The 21,263-nt window shown below is 44.5% G+C and overlaps 1 protein-coding gene and 1 pseudogene across 2 annotated transcripts; both read right to left on the bottom strand.

Moving 5' to 3' along the window:
- Positions 1–7,813: 7,813 nt before the first annotated feature.
- Positions 7,814–14,857, bottom strand: LOC123144170 (C2 and GRAM domain-containing protein At1g03370). Of its 2 annotated transcripts, XM_044563217.1 has the most exons (10): positions 14,366–14,857; positions 12,510–13,880; positions 12,037–12,219; positions 11,676–11,956; positions 11,479–11,595; positions 10,099–10,361; positions 9,103–9,268; positions 8,745–9,005; positions 8,455–8,647; positions 7,814–8,312 (listed from the first exon to the last, which is right to left on the bottom strand). In XM_044563217.1, the coding sequence occupies exons 1-10, from the start codon at positions 14,757–14,759 to the stop codon at positions 8,302–8,304; spliced, it is 3,240 nt and encodes a 1,079-aa protein (XP_044419152.1). In that variant the 5' UTR covers positions 14,760–14,857; the 3' UTR covers positions 7,814–8,301. The 2 variants fall into 2 exon arrangements, 1 of the variants encoding a protein (XP_044419152.1); XR_006471320.1 differs by lacking the exons at positions 7,814–8,312; positions 8,455–8,647 and having other exon boundaries at positions 8,787–9,005; positions 9,103–9,227.
- A 1,444-nt stretch (positions 14,858–16,301) lies between these two features.
- Positions 16,302–20,647, bottom strand: LOC123144169 (26S proteasome regulatory subunit S10B homolog B-like; annotated as a pseudogene).
- Positions 20,648–21,263: the final 616 nt, after the last annotated feature.

Here is a 21,263-nt window from a genome sequence, read left to right as displayed (position 1 = left end):
GGAGTAATAGTAGTAGATGCAGGCAGGAGTCGGTCTACTTGTCTCCGACATGATGCCTATATACATGATCAAACCTAGATATTCTCATAATTATGCTCAATTCTGTCAATTGCTCAACAGTAATTTGTTCACCCACCGTAATACTTATGCTCTTGAGAGAAGCCACTAGTGAAACCTATGGCCCCCGGGTCTATTTTCCATCATATTAATCTCCCGACAACAAGCTATTTCTGGCGCCGTTTTTGTTTTACTTTCTTTACTTTGCATCTTTATCATAAAAATACCAAACATATTATCTTATCATATCTATCAGATCTCACTCTCGTAAGTGACCGTGTAGGGATTGACAACCCCTTATCGCGTTGGTTGCGAGGATTTATTTGTTTGTGTAGATGCGAGGGACTCATGCGTGGCCTGCTACTGGATTGATACCTTGGTTCTCAAAAACTGAGGGAAACACTTACGCTACTTTACTGCATCACCCTTTCCTCTTCAAGGGAAAACCAACGCAGTGCTCAAGAGGTAGCAACTAACCATTTCTGTTCTGTTGCCTAATCGCAAACAGTTAATTCTTCTGAAGCGTATGCCCTCAATCGCACACACCTTTATCTAGCTTCCCGTTTCTGTTGTTCCTCCTCATCACAAACAGTTAATCCGAGTGAATTGTATGTCGTATATCGCACACGCCTTCATCTGGCTGCCCGTTTCTGTTCTTCTTCCTCATCGCAAATAGTTCATTGAACAGAACCATATGCCCTGCATCGGACACGCAACTAAAATCAGAACCGTGTTTGATGCATCCGTCATCGCAAATGTTTTGCACTTTTTTTGACGGGTTTTTTACATCACCGTTTGCGATTAATGCATCGCACACAGTTTCGTCAAAGGGTCTCTGATCGTAGTGTCGCGTTAGCAGCATCCTACAGTAGTGAATTAATCTCCAGGTGTGGTTGAATTGACAACTCAACTGCTAATACTTACAAATATTCTTTGCCTCCCCTTGTGTCGAATCAATAAATTTGGGTTGTATGCTCTACCCTCGAAAACTGTTGCGATCCCCTATACTTGTGGGTTATCAGCGCTCCTCCTCGTAGGACTCGCAGAGCCCTTGCGCTCCCTCCGCCGCGTCGCTTGGTCGTCCCTGCGTCCCCGTTGGACTCATCGTCCTCGGTCGCGCCCTCACTGACCTCGGCGTCCCCGTTGCTGGCTCAGGAGGAGCCAGCCTCCCAGGCTCCAGCATCGCCGGCATCCCACTCCCTGGCTCAGGAGGAGCCGACCTCCATAGGTCCGGCGGTGCTGCCTTCATCGCCCCCAGCCGGGCCCTTGGGGGGCTCTTCGGCCATGTCGCCGACCCCGTCGTCGCTCTCGACCGGGCTCCCGACCGCGTCGCCGGCCCACTCGCTGGCTCAGGAGGAGCCGGCCTTCTCGGCCCCGTCGGCGCCTTCGTCGCCGCCCATGGCTGGGCCCTCTGGTGCCTCTTCGGCCACACCTTCGGCCTCGTCGTCCGCGGCCTCGCCGGCTTCTTTGTCGTCCTCTGAGCCACCGGTTGTGGGTCCTCGTCGCGGCCCACGCCCGCCTCCCCCCGGTGCCTCATCACTCCATGGTGACGCGTGCCAAGGCCGGGGTCTGTCAGCCGATCCCGTGCTACCACAACCTCAGCGTCACGACAATCTCTCCGTCCCATGGTCGGTGCATTCTGCATTGAGTGATCTGCATTGGACCGCCGCCATGCGCGCTGAGTACGATGCTCTTGTCGCCAATCGGACTTGGACCCTCATTCCTCATCCTCCCTGGGTGAACGTCATCTCTGGCAAGTGGGTTTTTCATCATAAACTCCTTCCAGACGACTCTCTCGACAGGTACAAGGCTCACTGGGTTGTACGTGGATTCGCACAATGTGCCGGTGTTGACTTCTCCGAGACCTTCTCTCCGGTTGTCAAACCCGCCATGATCCGTGTTGTCCTCCAGCTGGCTGCCTCTTGTCGCTGGCCCGTACATCAGCTCGACATCAACAACGCCTTCTTGTATGGACATCTTCAGGAGCGTGTTCTCTGTCAGCAGCCGACCAGATTTGTCGACCCTCAGCATCCAGATGATGTCTGCCTGTTGTCACAGTCGTTATATGGCCTCAAACATGCTCCGCGCGCGTGGTACTAGCGCATCGCGGTGTTTCTCGGCATTCTCGGGTTTCGCAACACCATGTCTGACACATCGTTGTTCGTGCTCCATCAGTCTGATCATGTGGCTATGCTCCTGCTGTACATCGATGATATTGTCATCACTGCCTCCCGGGAGGATCTTCTTCGCGACATCATTGGTCGTCTGGGCTCTGAGTTTCGGTTGAAGGACCTAGGCGCGTTGCACTTCTTCCTCGGCATCAATGTGCGACGCGATGCCTCTGGGTTCTTCCTTCATCAGGGGCAGTATGCTCTCGACCTCCTGGACCGTGCTGGCATGACCGACTGCAAGCCGGCCGCCACGCCTGCTAAGGCCAAACCAAAGCTCTCTGCCACAGCTGGACAGCCCGCCACTGACGCCGCCCTCTACCGTAGCATTGTTGGTGCTCTTCAGTACCTTATGCTCACCGGACCAGACATTTAGTTTGCGGTGCATCAGGTTTGCTTGCACATGCACTCGCTGCGTGATGTTCACTGGTCCCCGGTTAAGCGCATTCTTTGGTACATTCACGGCACGCCGGCCTATGGTCTTTGTCTCCACGCCTCCGCCTCGACTGAGCTCATTGCTTACACTGATGTGGATTGGGTTGGCTGTCCTGACACCCGACATTCCACGTCTGGCTATTGTGTCTTCTTCGGTGACTCTCTTGTGTCGTGGTCCTCTAAACGGCAGCCCACCGTCTCCCGTTCGAGTGTTGAGGCTAAGTACCGGGCTGTTGCCAACGTGGTTGCTGAGACTTGTTGGCTTCGTCATCTCCTTGGTGAGCTTCGGGTTTCACTTCCGAAGGCTACTGTGGTCTTCTGTGATAATGTGTCGGCCACCTACATCGAGGCTAATCCGGTGCAACACAAGCGCACCAAATACATTGAGCTGGATGTTCACTTTGTGCGCGAGAAGGTTCAGTTGGGTCAGCTTCGTGTTCTTCATGTACCGACTACCCAACAGTTCATTGACATCATGACCAAGGGGTTGACAACTGCTGCATTCCAGGAGTTTTGTTCTAGTCTTTACATCGCTGATGCCGACGCTTCGACTGCAGGGGGGTGTTGAAACGTGACATATCTCTATTTATTACCGACTGATTCTCCTATGATCTCTAGCCTTGTATAGGTTAACTCCTAGAGATATTGTAGGGTTAGTTGGCTTGTCACGCAAGACATCACCTGTATATACTATAACATACTCCGATGAATACAATTGAGTTGCGTCCTATAGTCTTCTATACTTCGGTCTCACCGAAAAGCTCTTGCCAACCTTCTATTGCCCACTGAAATTCATACAGAATTTTCAAAGGGTTTAGTTAGTGACACCGAAGTGTGGAAAGCACTTAGGTCAGCACAAGTGAGAGCCACCGTATAGTTTCATTTGGAGTCACCAAAATATCCAAAGTTCAAACCTCTATACATACCGGTCTGGCCGAGTGTTTTCAGTTGGGCTCACCGAGATGTGCTAAAAGGTGAGTAACGGTCAAATTTTTTGTGCAGCCTGCATATACCCCCATCCACTCAACCGGTACCTCTCGAAGCAAACACACTACACATCCATATTTTTGAGAGAGAGCTCACACTCCTTATGCTGATTTCAAAGGGATTCCACTCCAACCATTGATCCTTTGATTTCTGGTCACCTCATTGCTTTCCACCAAGACCTCTCATACCGAAAAGTCAAATTTTTTAAAGAGTGTTTGAGTGTAGATGAGATTATCTTTTGAATCACAAGAGCAAAGAGTTCATCATCAACAACACAATCTATTACCTTTTGGAGGGTGGTGCCTCATAGATTGGGCAGGTGTGCTTGGGAGTCTGCAAATCTTGCAGAGAACCCAAGACGTTTGTGAGGGAAAAGAGACCGTCTTCTTCATGTAGATATAATCGAGTGAGGTCAACTATATGTGGGTGTAAATCATGGTGAGATAAGCAAGGTTGCTTCTTCGTGGACCCTTCATGGGTGTAATCCCTTCGTGGACTCGATTCCTTCATGAAATCTCGCAACCATGATCTTTTGAGACCAAAGCCTTCATCAACGAGGACTTACGATAGCAGCACCTATTTGCATGGGTCAAAAATCTTTTGTGTCAACCATTGTTTGTAATTCTCTCAAACTCTACCCTTTACCTTCTTGCACGTGCATGATCTTTACTTCCTGCTACCTATACTCCACAAATGCATGCGTAAGATGTTATTTTGAGTTGCTCTAATGCCAAATTATGTCTAAATGTCAAATATGTCAAAATTGGTCGTTGGCTTGTGGTAGTTCGAGGAGAGAGCAAGTACAATAGAGAGACGTAGGCAGTCTATAAGAGATGCCACATCAGATTTGTGTCTAGTTGGAGGAGAGAGGAGAGAAGAGAAGCGGGCTATAAGTTTACAGCCGGCTGTAGCAAAAACTCCAACAACCTTTGTGAGAGAAAGATGTGACCACATATTAATGATATAGTGTACTCGTATGACTAACTATTGTATGGATGAGCTATTATATTAGTCATAAATAATATGGCAACTCCATATAGCCTGCTCGGCTATACCATGCTCCAAGAAATGCCGGGCAATAGCTAGCCACGTCTACTATTTTCTTTTTGGAAAAAGCTTCCCCTCATCCGGCTGATTACAGCCCGTGCATCAACTGCTTGGATTGCTTGACGCATGTCCCCTTGAGCCACACTTCCTTGGTGCTGAACCTTATCCCTCACGCCTTCATCTCGAGGAAATTTCTCTCAACAGCAAGCGCCACCAACCTTTCTTCCTTCACTCTCTCCGTCCCAACTCCCATCTAGCGCCGCCGGAGGACGCCACCGCCAGCCCCTTTCTCCTTTCCTCCTCCTCTCTCCTTAACACTCTCTCTCTCTCTCTCTCTCTCTCCCTCCCAGCTGAGCTCCCATGGGTGCTTTTCTACAACAAGATCTATGTTGTAAAATATTTCTGCAACAAGAGCAATGTTGCGAAGATTATGTAAAAAAAGTTCTGCAAGGTTGCAAAAAATTTGTAAAATAATTCTGCAACAAGGGCTCTGTTGCAAAAAAAATACAATAAGACCTCTGTTGCAAAAAGATTTGCAACAGGATCTCTGTTGCAAAACTTTTCTGCAACTGGACCAATGTTACAAAAAAAATCCACAACAAAACTTGTGTTGCAATGATGGAGCTGCCGCTCATCCGCTCGATGCGCTAGATCTGACGCCTCGCGACCCGGCGAATCTTTTCGAAAGATCAGCCGGCGGACGCGTAGCACACCTCTTTCTTTTTCCTTATTTTTGAGAGAAGCCACGTCTACTTTCTTGAGAGCAATATAAGGATGGTACTTTTTTTTTGGAGACATAGTAAGGATGTTTTTTTTTTAAATTGTAAGGATGTTTTTTTAGACAAACATAGTAAGGATGGTACTTGGCAAAAGGAAAATATTTCCGAAAACGGGCAAAGCCCATTGAGCTTCTTCTTCATCATTCCAAATGCCCAAACAGCAACCGGGCCAACCCTAACAGGCTAAACCCTCATTTTCAGTTCCAACGCTCCTCCTCCTGCGCCGCCGCCGCCGCCGCCACCATGCTCCGCACCGTCCTCAACTCCGGCGGCGGTCGTCTATGCCGCCTCCCCTCCCTCCTCCCCCACCATCGCCTCATGTCCGGCTCCTCCGTCGCTGCCATATTCTTCCAACCATCCCTGCCGGCGGATCCCGCCACCGCGATCCAGTCAGCCGGCATCGACCTCTCCCACCCCAACACCATCCCCGCCCTCCTTGTCCACCCGGACCTCGCCTCCAACTACCCCGCCGCCTCCCGCTTCTTCTCCTGGGCCGCATCCCACGACGCCGCCGTCCTCAACTCCAAGTGCTTCAACTCCATGCTCCAGCTCGCCGCCGCCAACAGCGACGCCGCCCATTTCTGGTCACTCGTCTCCTCGATGCGTTCCAAGGGCTACGGCATCTCGAAGACCACCCTCCAGGCCGCCACGGAGAGCTTCCGGTCCAATGGCATGTCCAAGGACGCCGACATGATCCAGAAGGCCTTCTCCGCGCACGCCAGGAACGCAGCGGTGGCGGAGGCGTGCGAGATTCTCCGCTCAGATCCCAATGAGTTGTCTAAGCTGGACAAGTTGAATGAATTGGGCGTTGAGGTGACCGATGAGATGGTGGCACTGGTTGTGGAGAAGGTTGGACAGTTTCCGCGACAGGCAATGGTGTTCTTTAATTGGGTGGAGCAGTCAGCTGGGGCAGGGATCAACTGGGGCAAGGTTTACAATGCAATGGCAAAGATCATTGGCCGGGAGGATTGCATTGAGGAGTTCCGGGAGGTCCTGCAGAAGATGAGCAGTAAGGAGGTTGGGCTAGATAAGGAGGTGTACGCTATTCTCATCGATAGGTTTCTCAAGAGGAAGATGTTTGAGGATGCAGTAGACTTGTTCCGGTTTGCAATGGGTGGGACGGAGAAGCCATCGGCTCAGGATTTTGTGTTCTTATTGAAGAAGCTTGTTGTGAGGGATGATATGGATCTGAAGCTGGTGATGAGGGTTGTGCGGATCTATCAGAAGGCTGGGAATGAGGTGAAGTCTTCCGTGTTTGATGCTGTTATCAAGTCGCTGAGAAGCGTAGAAAGGCTTGGTGAGAGTGGCAGGGTGTTGAAGGCCATGGAGGACGGTGGTTTTGCACCAGACAGGACTGTGCATGGAAAAGCTGTTCTTGCAATGTGTGATGCTGGGAATCTGGAAACAGCGCACAAACATTTGGCTCGTGTGGAAAAATCAGGGCATAAGTTGGATCCACTTGTATGGCCTGCTTTGGTTCAGAAGTATTCCCTTGGTGATGATGTTGATATGGCAGTTTCATGCCTCCCCGAAATGCTGGAAAGAAGAAGTGGCAATCAGGTTGGTAGCGCTCTTGAGGCGCTTGTGTATGGGCTGTGCAGGAAGAAAGAAGCAAAGGAAGCGTTCAAAGTTCTGAAGGACCTGGTGTTGAAAAAGGATGTGGTTCCTTGGCAAAGTACCTACAAGTATTTGATCCACAAGTTGATCCGCCAAGGGCATCTTAAAGAAGCATTTGATGTGCTAGGTTTAATGAAAAGTAATGGATTCCCGCCTTATATCAATCCATTTATCACACACATTTTGAAATCTGGTACCGTGGATGATGCCCTGGGTCTGCTAAACGCAATGTCTTCAGAGGAGTTCCCATCAAGAACAGTTTACATGCGCTTGTTTCAAGGTCTGTTCAAAGAGGGGAGGCATGAAATTGCCCAGCAGCTGCTCTCGGTATCTCCTGGAAGTGTCCAAAACCACGCAGATGTTCTCGACCTCTTCTATAAGATGAAGATTGAAGAACCTACAGCAGCGTTGTAGACTATTCTTATGTTGAATCGAATTGCTGATGCTTGTATTTCAATTGGCATTTTGTATTCCCCCTTGGCTTTGTTTGTAACTGGCCTTTGAGCCAGAATCAGAAGTTGGATGGCAGAAAACTTCTTTGCTGAAATGCCTACTTGTCCTCTAAAAAATAAATACCATTCTTTTTTCCTCTCTGCCATGGAATTTCTTTTTTCTGTTTGTGCCACATATTTATATGCTTCATGTAGCAATAGCCATCTCGCAATAGTGCTAATTTAAATGATTGGCATCAGTGTACCAGTTTCCTGTAGTTCTTCTTAATGCACTGCTCATTTGGTGTTCAGCTTGATGGTCGTACGAACTTGAATTCTGTCATTCTGGTACTATATGTGTAGTATACTAATTTTCTTTTCTATTTATAGTTGGCACATGTACATATACACTCTCCAATCTCTGTATGGGGATAATGACCGGCATGCATGTTAGTGTATCACAAGACTCTGTAAGAAGTCTATATTCCATTCATGTAATCTTGTGGTGTAAGTTCATTGTGTATACACAGCTCTGCTTGAGTACCTATCAAGGTAACATCAGATTGATCAAATGCGCGCGTGAGGAGAAAACATATCCATGTCAGTTGATATGCTGGCCATCTGTGCAAAAAATCTGGGCTGAGCAAAGGGGCGAAGCAGGCAGTGATGCTGCTGCGCCGAACTATGTTATGATCATCATGACTGCTGATCTTTGGTGTCTTCTTTTAATCTTAGTTGAGCGACAGATTCAAACAATCTTGTCACTGTTCTGCACCGGCGTTAACTCACACCTGGAACAACATTGCAGAAGTACAAGTTAGCACTGAAAGATTATTTTTCATCAGAGCAGCAGCATTTCTGTCCAATTGAGCCCAGGCTCGTTTCAGCAATTTGCTACCGGGAAGAATCAATCTGTTGTGCTGAAACGGGTACCTTTTCTGGATGAAAGCTCCTTTTCGACTTCTGAGAATATTTCCTTCAGCCTGTTGGTGGAATTCGACATGACATTCTTTGTAGCCTTCTTTTGGTGCCTAGTGCCCTTCAACCAGACAATCCCTAACATCACCTGAATGCTGCAGGAGTTTGGTTTCAACGACGTGCTCATCATATGGTACTTGAGCTGGATCTGCAATTTTGAAGAGAAAGACTGTCATGATCCTGCAATATGACGTACATGCAAGCATTTTTATCAGATCCAGTCTTGACTATCTAAGTTATCTCACACTCGAATAGTCTTCATGCAGGACGCCTTGGAGGGTCATGACCTCCTCAAGGACCCACCCATCTCGATTCTGTAAGTTATATTTTTGTTGCTTGGTTGTCGCTTCTCCTCCATGTTTTGATAACCTAAAGCTGATCTGCCTCTGGTACATGTTTCGGTTTACTGGCTCCCATTCTGTTGGTGAGTAGTCAACACAACCAGCCTTCTGCATCACCTTGTGTTCCAGTGGACCTCCAGAGAACATCTCCATCAAGGCATTGACCTGCGAGTACATAATCGAAGAGGTTTAAACAGATGCTTTTACAATTGCATTATACAAGGTGCCAAACATGCGTTCATTGAGAGAGAGCAAGGCCCACATCAACAGAAAGAACAGCCGAGTAGACTTCTGACATTTTTACGTCTTCGTTGCCCAACAGAGAAACTTCTTCATTGGGGAGCTGTTTTGGTTCAGGTTCTTTGTCGGTCGTCTCTCCCTTTTGTTCTAGACCCGATGACCGTGTTTTCCAAAGTGCCATAATAACTCTGTTAGACATCAGATTGGTATATATCATCAACTACTTGATAAGAGAAATTGGTGGAAAATTGAAATGGGAGAATAGGAGTTAAAAAAGTGCCATAATAACTCTGCTAGACGTCAGATTTTCCAAAGTGTCATCTTAACAGAAGTATAGCAAGATATTAGTCTGCATGCTGTGTTATTGTGAAAATGTGTGTAGGATAGCCTGATACCAATTAATCCCTCTGTCTAGACATTTAAGTTGTCATGCCATCTAAAGTGTATGAAGAATGCAAAGATCCACTGCATGAAAAGAATGTTTTAGATTTTTCTTGCAAATTCTTTTCTGTTTTGTTCTTATTTTTCATATCCTGTCATGTTCAGAAAAATGTTGTCGAAGTCTTGCATGAAAGACTGCAAAAAAGTCGAATGTCCTACATTTCTAGATGGAGGGAGTGTCTTTCTATTGTGTGTGTGCATATGCTCATACAATTTGGGGAATAGTGGTCGTGTGGACGAAAGTGTCCTTCTAATCCCGAGCTCAAAATGCTCCAGCTATGAACACTAAAAATAAGAAAAGCAGAAATAAAATTAAAAAATTATGTTTCTTTTTTACAACAAACATTGCTGAGTTTTCTGCCTGTGTGCAAATTGTCGTGATGAAATCTCATTCCTGGAGGTCTGGACGAAAATAACAAAATCTGTGCTCCAAAATGCTTTCAAAAATAGTCTTTTTGGAGAATCGGTTCTTTTTGCCCAGACCTTCACGAATGTCATTGCAAATGTCTTGTTTGAACTCTGTAGACACGAAAGAAATAAAAACAAATGGCAAAAGGAAAAAGGGAAAAGAAAACACCTGTGAGCATCGTTGAATGAGACAAATGTTTGGAAATGGAACCTCAGTCTTCCTTGAGGATCCTGTGTTTTGGCACCATGCCTAACTTCTAGACCTCTGTCCTTCTGGAGGATGATCATCAAGGATGGACTGCCAACTGTTGAAAGAGACGGTGGAACAACCTGGATATCATCAATGTCTTCCCAAAGAAAGAAAAACTTGGTTTTCCGCCCAAATATATTGGAATAAAATCCAATTATTCTTGGGGAAAGAAAGAGGCGCCCCTGCAAAAAAAAATGCAATGTTCAGTTTCTCGATTGATTTTACACCCCACCCCCCCCCCCCACCCCCAAATGCAAAAAGATAGCAACAAATCTGTTATAAATTACGGCAACTGTTAGTGTGCAATAAACAATTAATAGTCACTTAGCCGTTCTACTGATTTGCCATGAACCATGGTATGCAGACTCCTCTTCACTTTCCTTTATGGAACGAAATAAGGCTCCAATGGTACTAAGACGAATTACACTTCTAATCTGATGAAGACAGTATCTACTGATTTCATATACACAAGGCTGCAGCTGTATACTGAAAATTAAAACTTAAATGTCATAAAAGGGATGTATCAGCTATCATAAGACAATATTCAGCAGTACTGAGCGAGCAGCACCACATAACCTGTACTCTCTCTGTTCCAAATTATTTGAATTCCTAGCTTTGTCCTAAGTCAACCTTCTTTAAGTTTGACCAAGTCCAGATAAATATATCAACATCTGCAACTCCAAATTAGTTTCATTATATTCATCATAAAATATTTTTCGTACTAGATACTCCCTCCGTTTCTTTTTACTCCGCATATATGACCTGTTTGAAGTCAAACTATGCAAAGTTTGACCAAATTTATATTAAATATATCAACATTTACAATACTAAAGTTATATAGTATGAAAATTAATTTCATGATGCATCTAATGATATTGATTTCGTATTGTGAATGTTCATAAATTTTTCCTATAGAGTTGGTCAAAGTTCACAAAGTCTGACTTCAGACAAATTTTATATGCAGACTAAAGAGAAACGGAAGGAGTATATTTGATTTGAAGATATTAGCACATTTTCTATAGACTTGGTCAAATATAGAAAAGTTTGATTTAAGACAAAGATAGAACTTCAAATAATTCTTCTGCGTTTGTGTCATGGCCGAGCATTCCATGTCTCTCTGCTCCGGGCACCATGTCGACACCTGCTACGTTCGTGTCATGTGTTCTACCACCACTTGTTTCACTCTTAACTTCTATCAATGAAATGATATGCAAGCTTTGCGTATTCGCGAAAAAAAGAACTTCAAATAATTTGGAACAGTGAGAGTAAATGTGAATTCAACTCAACACACCTAATTACCTGAAGTGGCATTTTCCTTTTTAGGTGGCAGGTGAAATCATCAATAAGAAATTCTTCTGGAGGAAGGCTAAAGAGCTTACGGAATGATGAATTTGTCTGAGAAGACCGCAAGGGCATCTGAACATTCAGTCATACGCAACTTCAGTAAATACTTTGTGCTGAAAATGACCATTAATCATATGTTAGCCAACTCATACCTTCTTGCCGACTTCTTTCCCCATCTTTTCCAGATAATTCATAACAACTTCAGTCCCGCGTGAGTTGTTCAAAAATATTCTTAAATGTAACTTGGGCTCAGATCCTTGGGCAAACCTTCCATCGAGAGGAAGCCACGTGTCATCCAAATCTGACAAATTGTTTTTCACAAAATTTATTTCTGTGCGACCAATAGCATTATCATCGGGTAGTCCATCTGAATCATGCACAACCACGTCCAACCTTGATGGGGGATCATCCATTGCATCAAATTCAAATATCTCTAGAGAGTTAAAAAGACCACGGTATCAGCAAATGCTCTGAGAAGGTCATACGTTGGTCTTTCCAGTTCGACAAACTTACCATTCCATTTTGGTTCTGATGTCTGGAACTTAACTGAGCTAGTTTTCCTCTTCCCATTGCACATAAAAACTACATAAGGATCAGCCAAGCCTGGTGTGCCTGCACCTACTATGCCGCTTCCCTCAATAAGTGCAACAGTCAGCAACCAGCCATCACCATGAGCTTTGACCCCATGATCGCTGCCTAATATTGGAAGGGCAAAGATTTACATGTGCTTACAGTTTATTCCCAAGGAAAGGAGTGGAGGTATATGAGTAGCAATGAAGGGAATGATAGTATAGTTCTTAAGATGAACAAATTGTGTTTATTAAATCATCTCAACAACTGAAGCAATTCTAGAAAAGAGTAGTTAGAGAGGGATGAGGAAAGCATAATATTTACTCGTCCTGAATTAATATTTACAGAATAAAAAGTGTGTATATCAATAAATACATCTGTACTAGTACTTTTTTTGGATAAAGAGAAATAATTACCACGTTTTCTCCAGGCCTGCAAAAAACGTTGACCTACTTTGAAGATATTCCTTCCCTGAAGAATCAAAAGAGCACAAAATACAACCTCCCCAACTGAATCTGGAAGATCAATACCAAAATATTCAAGCCCTCCATGCACCATTTTACTGGGCTTGACTAAACCAAGGTGTGCAATGCCATACACTGCAACAGTAAATGAGAATATGAATGCAAAGCTCCCAAGGAAGCGGGAAACCAGCTTCCAATTGGATTGTTCATGAGTCTGCAGTGAAGCTAGCATCTTGTCTTTGCTCGATTTAGCATCACCTAGCTCAGCTACTTTGATTTTCTTGGAAAGCACTTCAGTAAACTGTGCATATCCTTCTCTGAGGCCTTGCCTTGTCCCATTCTCAATCATTCCTTTCAGCATTGTGCTCTGAACAAAGTTGAGGCGCCAACTTATAGTCAGCTGTGAGGTTTGTTCTTCAGATGGCAATGGGGTACCTGGTATTATACAGTACAATATCTCCACCTTGAAACAATTACCACAGGGAACTTCAGGAGTACTAACACTAGAAAGCACAGCAAACGAATTTCCAGCTGCCTTCAAGTATGTCTGCTTTTCTGTAGCTTTTACAGCCTTGACTAATTTACTTGCAGCTTTTGTGTAAGTTAATGTCCTTTTCACAGAATTTTCGTTATTCTCATATTTCCAGGGATCAATTTGAAACCCACTTAGTCCTTGAACTTCTGCAACTGCTGGCCAGAAATCTGAATTCGCTGAAAACAGCATGACATTCAATTCAGCTGGTTTAATAATGTAAGATTGCTCCAGTAGAACGCCACCAGGTAAGTTTCCTGGCATTCCACCACCTTGATCTTTAGACTCCATAGTTTTCAGTAGTTCATCAAGATTAACTTCGGGCATGCCGTTCTTGCCATTTTCAGAGGATCCAGCTATTTCTGTTTCTTGAAACTGATCTATGGGCTCGGGGTCTGATGTTAGAGAAGGTCCAGTATCAGCAGCTTTACGGAAGTATCGAGCCAAGACCTCCACTACTGATGATGCATTGCCGGTAGCATCGCCGTCATCCTCTTCAGGCTCCAGAATAACTGCTTGCTGTGTGGTGCCACATGGTAGGCTGCTCGGGACTTTTTGGTCCGTGTTGCTTTGGGTCATCTGATCCACACCACTACGGTAGAATGCACGGTCCATGCTAGCGCAGGCTGATTGATCCAGGCTGCTAGTAACTGCTGATAAGGAGGACTCATTAGTTTCAATTGACCTAGTTGAGCTGCACGGCGTATTGTTGATAAGTTGCATCAGAATGTTTTGTGACTCATTGCAGTGGCCTTCCCTAACCGATAGGTATATCTTCAAGCAAATTTCACCTGCAAAATTAAAAAAATAGTGATCAATGCTTACTTTTAGCCTTTAGGTTCAGCTATAACTTACCAGCGACTTTCAACTGATCTTATCATAAAAGCATTTTGTGGAATAGCAGCTAATACTTGTGAATGTATAAATTCAGTTAGTTCTTGGCCCGATGCAAATTCTGTAGATTGAGACTCCTCAAAATTCCATGAACATGTACGTGCACCTTAGAAAACTTCTCGGAGAAATTTCCTACTTCTAAAACCTCTGACACCCAATTTGAACAGCACATGGGGATGGGGCACTCCCTTTCACCCACATATAAACAGGACAGGATGCTCAATTCGCGGTAGGTAGCTTAATTATTAGATTTCTTTACCATGACTACATTTCAGGCTTGCAATCTCATCTTCAGTAAAGCATCTATTTCGGAAACATCTAAAGCAATCAAACATGACGGGCATGCGAAATGCGACGACGAACGAAGGTTGTACCTACGTACCGCGTTTTTTGCTCCTGAACTTGCTGCTCTTGGGCTGGAGCTGGTACCAGGCGGCGCCGAGCGAGTGGTCCTCCGTCTCCAGGATGGCGGAGAGCGGCACCTTGACGCGGCCGAGGAAGTCGGTGCTGAAGAACCTGTTCTCGTTGAGCACGGAGACGACGAGCTCCTCGGCGACGTCGGCGACGAGGAAGCCGAACTCCTCGTCCCAGACGGGGCTGAGGCTCCGCTTGACCACCGTCGTCTTGGCCCACCGCCTCCCGAGCTGCAGGCGCACATAGGGGTCGCTGGAGCCGTTGAGGTAGATGGCCGGGAGCCCCCGCGCCTCCAGCACGTGCACGCACAGCCGCATCGGCGCGCTCCGCTGGGCCGGCTCCGGGCGCGCCACCGCGCCCATCGCGACCTTGGAGGAGAGGAAAGGGGAGGCGGGAGAGCAATGGCGGACGGCGACCTCGCTGCTTCGCCCCGTCCAATTGGGGATTTGGATGAGAGAGAAGGAGAAGGGGGGGCAGAGGATTGCCCGCGACCGTTTGAATTTTAGAGGCGTTTGCCTCGTGGCGGTTTGGGGGCCTCGAGATTCGTGCGGGATGAGGTCGAGGGGTTTGGGACCGTTGGATCTGCTGGGCGGGTCATGGCTTTCACCAAACACGTTGCAGGTGCTCCGAGCTATGTGGGTTGCCTCAGGTTAAGGATAACCCTTTTTTCAGGAACGGGTTAAGGATAACCTGATAAGTGCCTAATTCGGATAAAGCTATTTTCTTTGCAAGAAGGCCAAGCTATATATACATATTAAAATTTTCTAAAAACATTCTTAAAAAATACGTACTACCTAAATTGAACCGTCAAAAACGTCTTACATTTAGGAATACATTTAGAAACGGAGGGAGTAGAAAATAGAAAAAACATGTCTTTAGGCATGTCGAAGTTGTCTTTCTCCTGCACTCCTTGCACTCCTTGACGACGTACCTAGCAAAGTTCAATACCACCTCTAGAACTTTAAAACACTCTCGGAGCCAAGGTACCTTTGTTGACGGCTTGACGCAACGACCATGAAATTGATAGCGGGAGTCTGATGACAATGAATCGAGGGAGTGCAGGAGACATATCCAGCCAAACAGGACCAAGGAGGCTTTACCTCACTAGCTTCCCGACAAAGCTGAACATGCTTTGCCGAATAGAGAAGAACTAAAAAGACCAAAATATGAACCACAGGTGTCCACTCCAGCGAACAGTGCCATCCAATTCCATCTAGATGAAACATTAAACAAAAGGTGACCTAAGATTTAACGGGGCCTAAGATCCAAAAGTTAAGTCATTTATTTTAGAATAATACAAAGTTAAGTCATCTATTTTGAAACGGAGGGAATAGCCCTGACCAAAGCTCGACACGCCTTCCATCGATACCAGTCAGCATCTCTGGAACGAGATCTTATTCCACGATACCGATGACAACATCGCCTCATCACCACCAGCTAGACACCTGGCGTGTGGCCAGGGCGACCCAAACACGGTCAACCCCAAACTAGGGACTCCCCACCTCGATGGTGGCAGAAGACACCAAAAAAACAAGGGGAACCGACAGCAAAACCCTAGCTGTAGCAAACAACCATCTCAAGTCATATTTATTATGGCATTATAAAAGCCCATTCCTACTTGAAGACAAATAATTTTTTAGGGGCATGTTTTGTTCATAGTAAATTAGTAATTCAATATTCATTCGTTTGGTTTAAAAAAAATAGAGCAAAAGAAAAGTGAAGAGAAATTTCTTTTGATCCCACTTTTAAAGGAAAACTACAGAAAATTTTACAATTTAGATCTCTTCAAAATTCCTGGGTGCAAAAAGATTGATTGACAAATGACAATGAACAACAAAGAGCACAGATGGTAAACGCAACAATCATGGTCGCATGTCGTATGCAAATAAACCACAACTCAAAGGTGAACAAAAGAATAACTTTTTCCCAAGCGCATCGTCAAAAGTACATGGAATGGTACAGCCCAATCCAAGTTACTAACAAGACTAGTGTCGCATGGAAGCTCTCCAGGGGAAAAAAAGGATGTGAACGCACGAGCAAAGAGCATCTGATTTAAAATTCTTGAATGGTCCTCTTTTGACTTTGGCTGCACAGCATGAAGGGAGCAGCAGCTTCAGCTTCCCAGCCAGTTGCTTCGATGCCTACAGCGAAGCTGAACTCCCGCGCGCTTACAGAGAAGGGGCATCTCCATTGCTGCAAGATCTGCTATTACATCAGTGACCACTACTACGCCTTAGTCTTTGCCAAAGTCTGCGCTGTAGTGGGCGCTGGATTCCAGCTTCTTGGCGTCATTCAGCTTCCTGACGGCCTGAGATGCACGAAATGTGAGTGTCAGTGCTTGTTAAGGTGCAGATGGTCGGGTTTTAAGCGTGTACGACAGAGCACCTTCATGAAGTCCTCGTGGACTACGTAGTCCCGCTCTGCTCGAATTGCAGACATGCCAGCTTCGGTGCAGACATTGCGAAGATCAGCCCCATTGAATCCCTGAAGCCAGATGAGTTGAGAATCTGAGCAATGCGACAAGATTTTATGTGCGATAAGAACGTCGTTAGCTAAGATATACTCACTTCAGCCAGTTTCACAACCGCTTCATAATCTATTTCTCCATGCTTGGCGATACCGGCTGCATGAATTTTAAGTACTTCTGTTCTTGATTGCTCGTTTGGTAGCGGGATCTCAATCTTTCTGTCGAGACGACCAGGGCGCAGGAGCGCAGGGTCAAGAACGTCAGGTCGGTTTGTTGCCATGATCATCTTGACCTGTTTAGGCATAAATACCACTGTCAAGAGGAATCCATACAGCGCCAAGAAGAAAAGAATTATGCGCAATGTTAGAAAAGGGAGTCAAATAAAATGTTTGCAAATCAGCGGCCAGGAAATTCATACAAGCAATGAAGCAAAGATGAAAAATAAATTTTAATCCAGAGACTGGTATATTTTACCCACGCAAGTTAGAGTGCATATCACACACACATTCAAGCAAAGGAAATTACTTCAATCAAATCCATTGCCTTTGCATATATGGCATAAAGTTACCTAGAGAGGAAAAACACTTGATGATATAGGTTTTACCTTGCCAAGCTCATCAAATCCATCTAACTGATTAAGAAGCTCCATCAGCGTCCGCTGGATCTCACGGTCGGCACTGGTTCCCTCACTAAATCTTCTCCCACCAATTGCATCGATTTCATCCATGAAGATAATGCACGGCTAGAAATAACAATTTGAACAAAGAAACAAAATTTGTGAGCATTGCAAACAAACTAAATGGCGATATATGTCAAAAGATCTAAAAAATGCATTTATATTGTTTCTAACAGGAGCTCAAACGTGAAGGTATAAGTTTGATTTCTTCTTCTCTTGCAAAACTGGTATTGAGATCTACTCCCTCTGTTCCTAAATATATGACGCTTTGGTAGTTCAATTAACTTAAAATAAGATAGTGTGTGGACAGGAACATAATTAGATGACACATCTGGGTCAAAGGAACTATTAAGGTCAGCTTGCATCTCTGCAAACAACAGTGGATGCATGATCGTTTGCCACTATGCGTGTCTTACAGATAAGGGAATTAAGTTTAAGACCAACTAGCTTTGCAAAAAGGAAGGCAGAGCAAGACTTACTTGGTGATCACGTGCATAGCCAAACATTTCTCTGATTAAACGAGCACTTTCTCCGATATATTTGTCAATTATAGCACTTGACACAATCTGGTTTTTAGACAATATGTCAGTGTAATATAATACTCATGGAAAGAAAATACCAAGTGAAAACCACACCTTCAAAAAGTTAGCATCAATATTACTGGCAATAGCCCTCGCTAATAATGTCTTCCCAGTTCCTGGTGGGCCATAGAGTAGAACACCCTGGAAAAAGTAAAGCAAGCATACACTGACTCCCAAAATCACAACATGTGTATCTTTACCTCTTCAACTTATATAGGAAAGTGGATCATAAACAAAAAAAAAGTGCTAAATTTACCTTGGGAGGTTTAATTCCAACCCTGAGAAACAATTCAGGGTTCATTAAAGGCAGCTCAATTGATTCCCTGAGTTCCCTGATTTGGTCAGACAAGCCACCTACAGCCGAGTAACTGACATTGCCTGGATCTTCGTGTAGCATGTTATACACCACAGGATCCACCTGAAGAAACAACAAGTTCAGTTTCATACCACATCGCCGGAAGCCAATTTTAAATATAACAAAAGGATCATAAAATAAAACAATTACTAGATAATGCACCAACAAAAGGAGTAAGAAGCTGATCAGCATTACTAAATCATACCTCCCTAGGCAGAGTGCGCATGATTGTCAAAGTTGTCATGTCCAGCACAACACGAGTTCCAGAAGTTAACTTTTCCTTGTCCACTTTACTCCGGCAACCGACGACATATCTTGGACCACTGCTAGCCTTAACAATAACTTCAACAAATAGGTATTTCAGCTTTAAGTTGTTACTAATAAAGAAAAGCAAAATTTACACGTGGCAGTTTCATGTGAATACGCAAAATAAAACTGATCAACTTGGTTCTCTTATAGTGTGGCAAGCAAAGCAGAGACTATGGAGGCCCTGTCCAGTGAAGGCCTTTGTGAGTTTGCACACTTCAAAAACATTCCTTTGAAGTTCATAGTAAGTACTCCCTCTGTAAAGAAATATAAGTGATCTAAACAATCTTATGTTTCTTTACAGAGGGAGTACTTGTTAATTCATGTACACAGTATGCATGCCAAAATTCGTGACAATATATCATCTTGTGCTAAACGTGTGATATAACTTCTTATCTTCTCTTTAGTTGCACAAGATCATATATCTTGTGACTTTTCATACATGTATTGAAGCATGATTTCTTGGGGAGCTTTTGTAAGTGTACGAATCCTCATACAAGAGGACCATTTATACTTAACTTTTCAGGGCAAGTGTCCGTTCAAAATATATGTACCGAGTATATATATCAAAAAAAAAAAAAGAGAGAGAGAGGGCTCTTTACTTACAGCGTTCATTATCAAGAGGACGAAGGACCTCTCCTATTATTTGTCCAACACTTTGCAGTGACTTCAACTCTTCAAGTCATCTTCGGTCTTTGGGAAATCTTTCCTAGCAATTTTAAGGTTTTCCCTCACTGCATGGAGATGTACCATGTGTCGACTGAAAGTTCACACTAAGAAGGATCATAATATTTTCTTATAATACAGGTGCACGTGTACTGTACAAATATCGCTCAGTACACATAACCAACTAAAAACTTTATGGAGCTGCTCGCAGACCATCAAGGGTTGTAAAGTAAGCTGAACTTGTGAAACTGCCTGAGTTCCAACACCAAAACAGTTCTGCTAATTGCCCCTGTTAGCTGGATTTTTTGTAAATCTCAATCGCCTAGAAGTACACACCACTTTGCCTAAACTTGCAGTAACGGACAAACACTCTTTTTAACAGTGGAGATGTAAAATGCATATTTAGTCTGGATGTTATGCATGGAATGAGATGGGGATGAGAATGGGTGGATGTCCAAAGGCTTGGAAAAGTGATTGACCTTAGAAAATTTCAGATCACTTATGAACAGGCATCCCATACGCCATACCCATATGGAAATGTGTCGACATAAATCTGTAAGAGTCCACAAAATAGCACTTTGAACCAGAATTATCACCTAAATAACAACGCGGCAATGTGAACCAGAATTGCCGGCAATGTCACATTTTTTGGGGGGTATAAAGACTTATTTCTAAAATAGCGGAAGAAGGAACTTCGCAAATCTACTGAAGGGCCGCCAATTATTCCACATCAAGTAATCAGGGAAGCGCAAAAAATGTTAAGTTTTCTAAGGAGTCGACCACGACGACAAAAACAAAACCCTAAGTCTCTCACATCGCACTCGCTGGCAAAACTTCAGATCCACATCAAGCAATCAGCGTCCAAACCAGCAGATTTAGCGCCGGGAAACAACATCTACTCTGCACCGACAGCGCAGGCCAAGGCCGGCCCTATACCGGCAACGCCCAATCTAGCACTAGAACGCATCTCGATTTCGAGCGGAGTGAGGAAGGAAGCTGGGCGCGTTACCAGTGCCGACGCGCGATTCAAGCTCCCTGCAGTTGAGCAGTTTCTTGCGGTAGTCGGATATGGCCGTGCGGCGACAGGCGGCGGCGGCGTCCTCTCCGTCGGCCATCGCCGCTGCGATCTGTCCCTCGACTTTGCTTCTGTCGCAAGAAGGGAATGAGTTCCAACTGTGTGGTTTTTTGCCTAAAAATATAAACTTAAGCACGGAATAGCTTTCTTGTAACCGAATACGTAAATTGTGGATGTTTGGTTGTTTTGAAGGTGGAATTTCGCAATAGTACTTCCTCCGACCCAAAATAATTGACGTTGACATAGTCCAATTTATTTTACACATACATTCATAAACACGTATACATAATCATCTTTATGATGCACGCACATATACACTCTGTACTTATAAACACCTTTGAAAGGCTAAGTGGTTGTTTGGATAAACGTAATTAGCCATGAGTTTATAGAAAATTAGTTTAGAAAAACCAGTTTTGCTAGTAGTAGTTTTGTGAATATTCATTATAGAAAAATAATGTTTGGGATTAGGAAAGTATAAAGCTGGACTTACGATTTACTTGTTGGGATAACAATCCATGCCCCCCTCTCCGTGAGTTATGAAAGTATGGTGGCGTGGAAAAAGTGTGGGGGGTGATGGAGTTAGTTAGGATCCAGTATTACAAAATCGTGGTTTTTGGAACAATAACAAATAGTAATTTTTCTACCAGCGTGAAATTCTGAGTTTTTTTTGTGAAATTCTGAATTTCCTAGAAACAAGTTCTTCACATGTGCGGATTAGTTAGAATAACTTCGTCTGGTTA

This window comes from Triticum aestivum, chromosome 6D (assembly GCF_018294505.1).
Source record: "Triticum aestivum cultivar Chinese Spring chromosome 6D, IWGSC CS RefSeq v2.1, whole genome shotgun sequence".
NCBI classification, from domain to species: Eukaryota; Viridiplantae; Streptophyta; class Magnoliopsida; order Poales; family Poaceae; genus Triticum; species Triticum aestivum.
The sequence above is the reverse complement of the archived record's forward strand: the minus strand, read 5'-3'. Positions and strand labels throughout refer to the sequence as shown.

What these genes read in the sequence shown, in the direction of transcription:
- LOC123144170 (XM_044563217.1), bottom strand. Translation starts at nt 14,759, where the DNA reads ATGGGCGCGGTGGCGCGCCCGGAGCCGGCCCAGCGGAGCGCGCCGATG. An exon ending in GCAGGCCTGGAGAAAACGTG is followed by an intron (nt 12,220 to 12,509) that starts GTAATTATTTCT and finishes TTCCAATATTAG; the next exon opens with GCAGCGATCATGGGGTCAAA. An exon ending in CGGCTGTTCTTTCTGTTGAT is followed by an intron (nt 9,006 to 9,102) that starts GTGGGCCTTGCT and finishes ATGTACTCGCAG; the next exon opens with GTCAATGCCTTGATGGAGAT.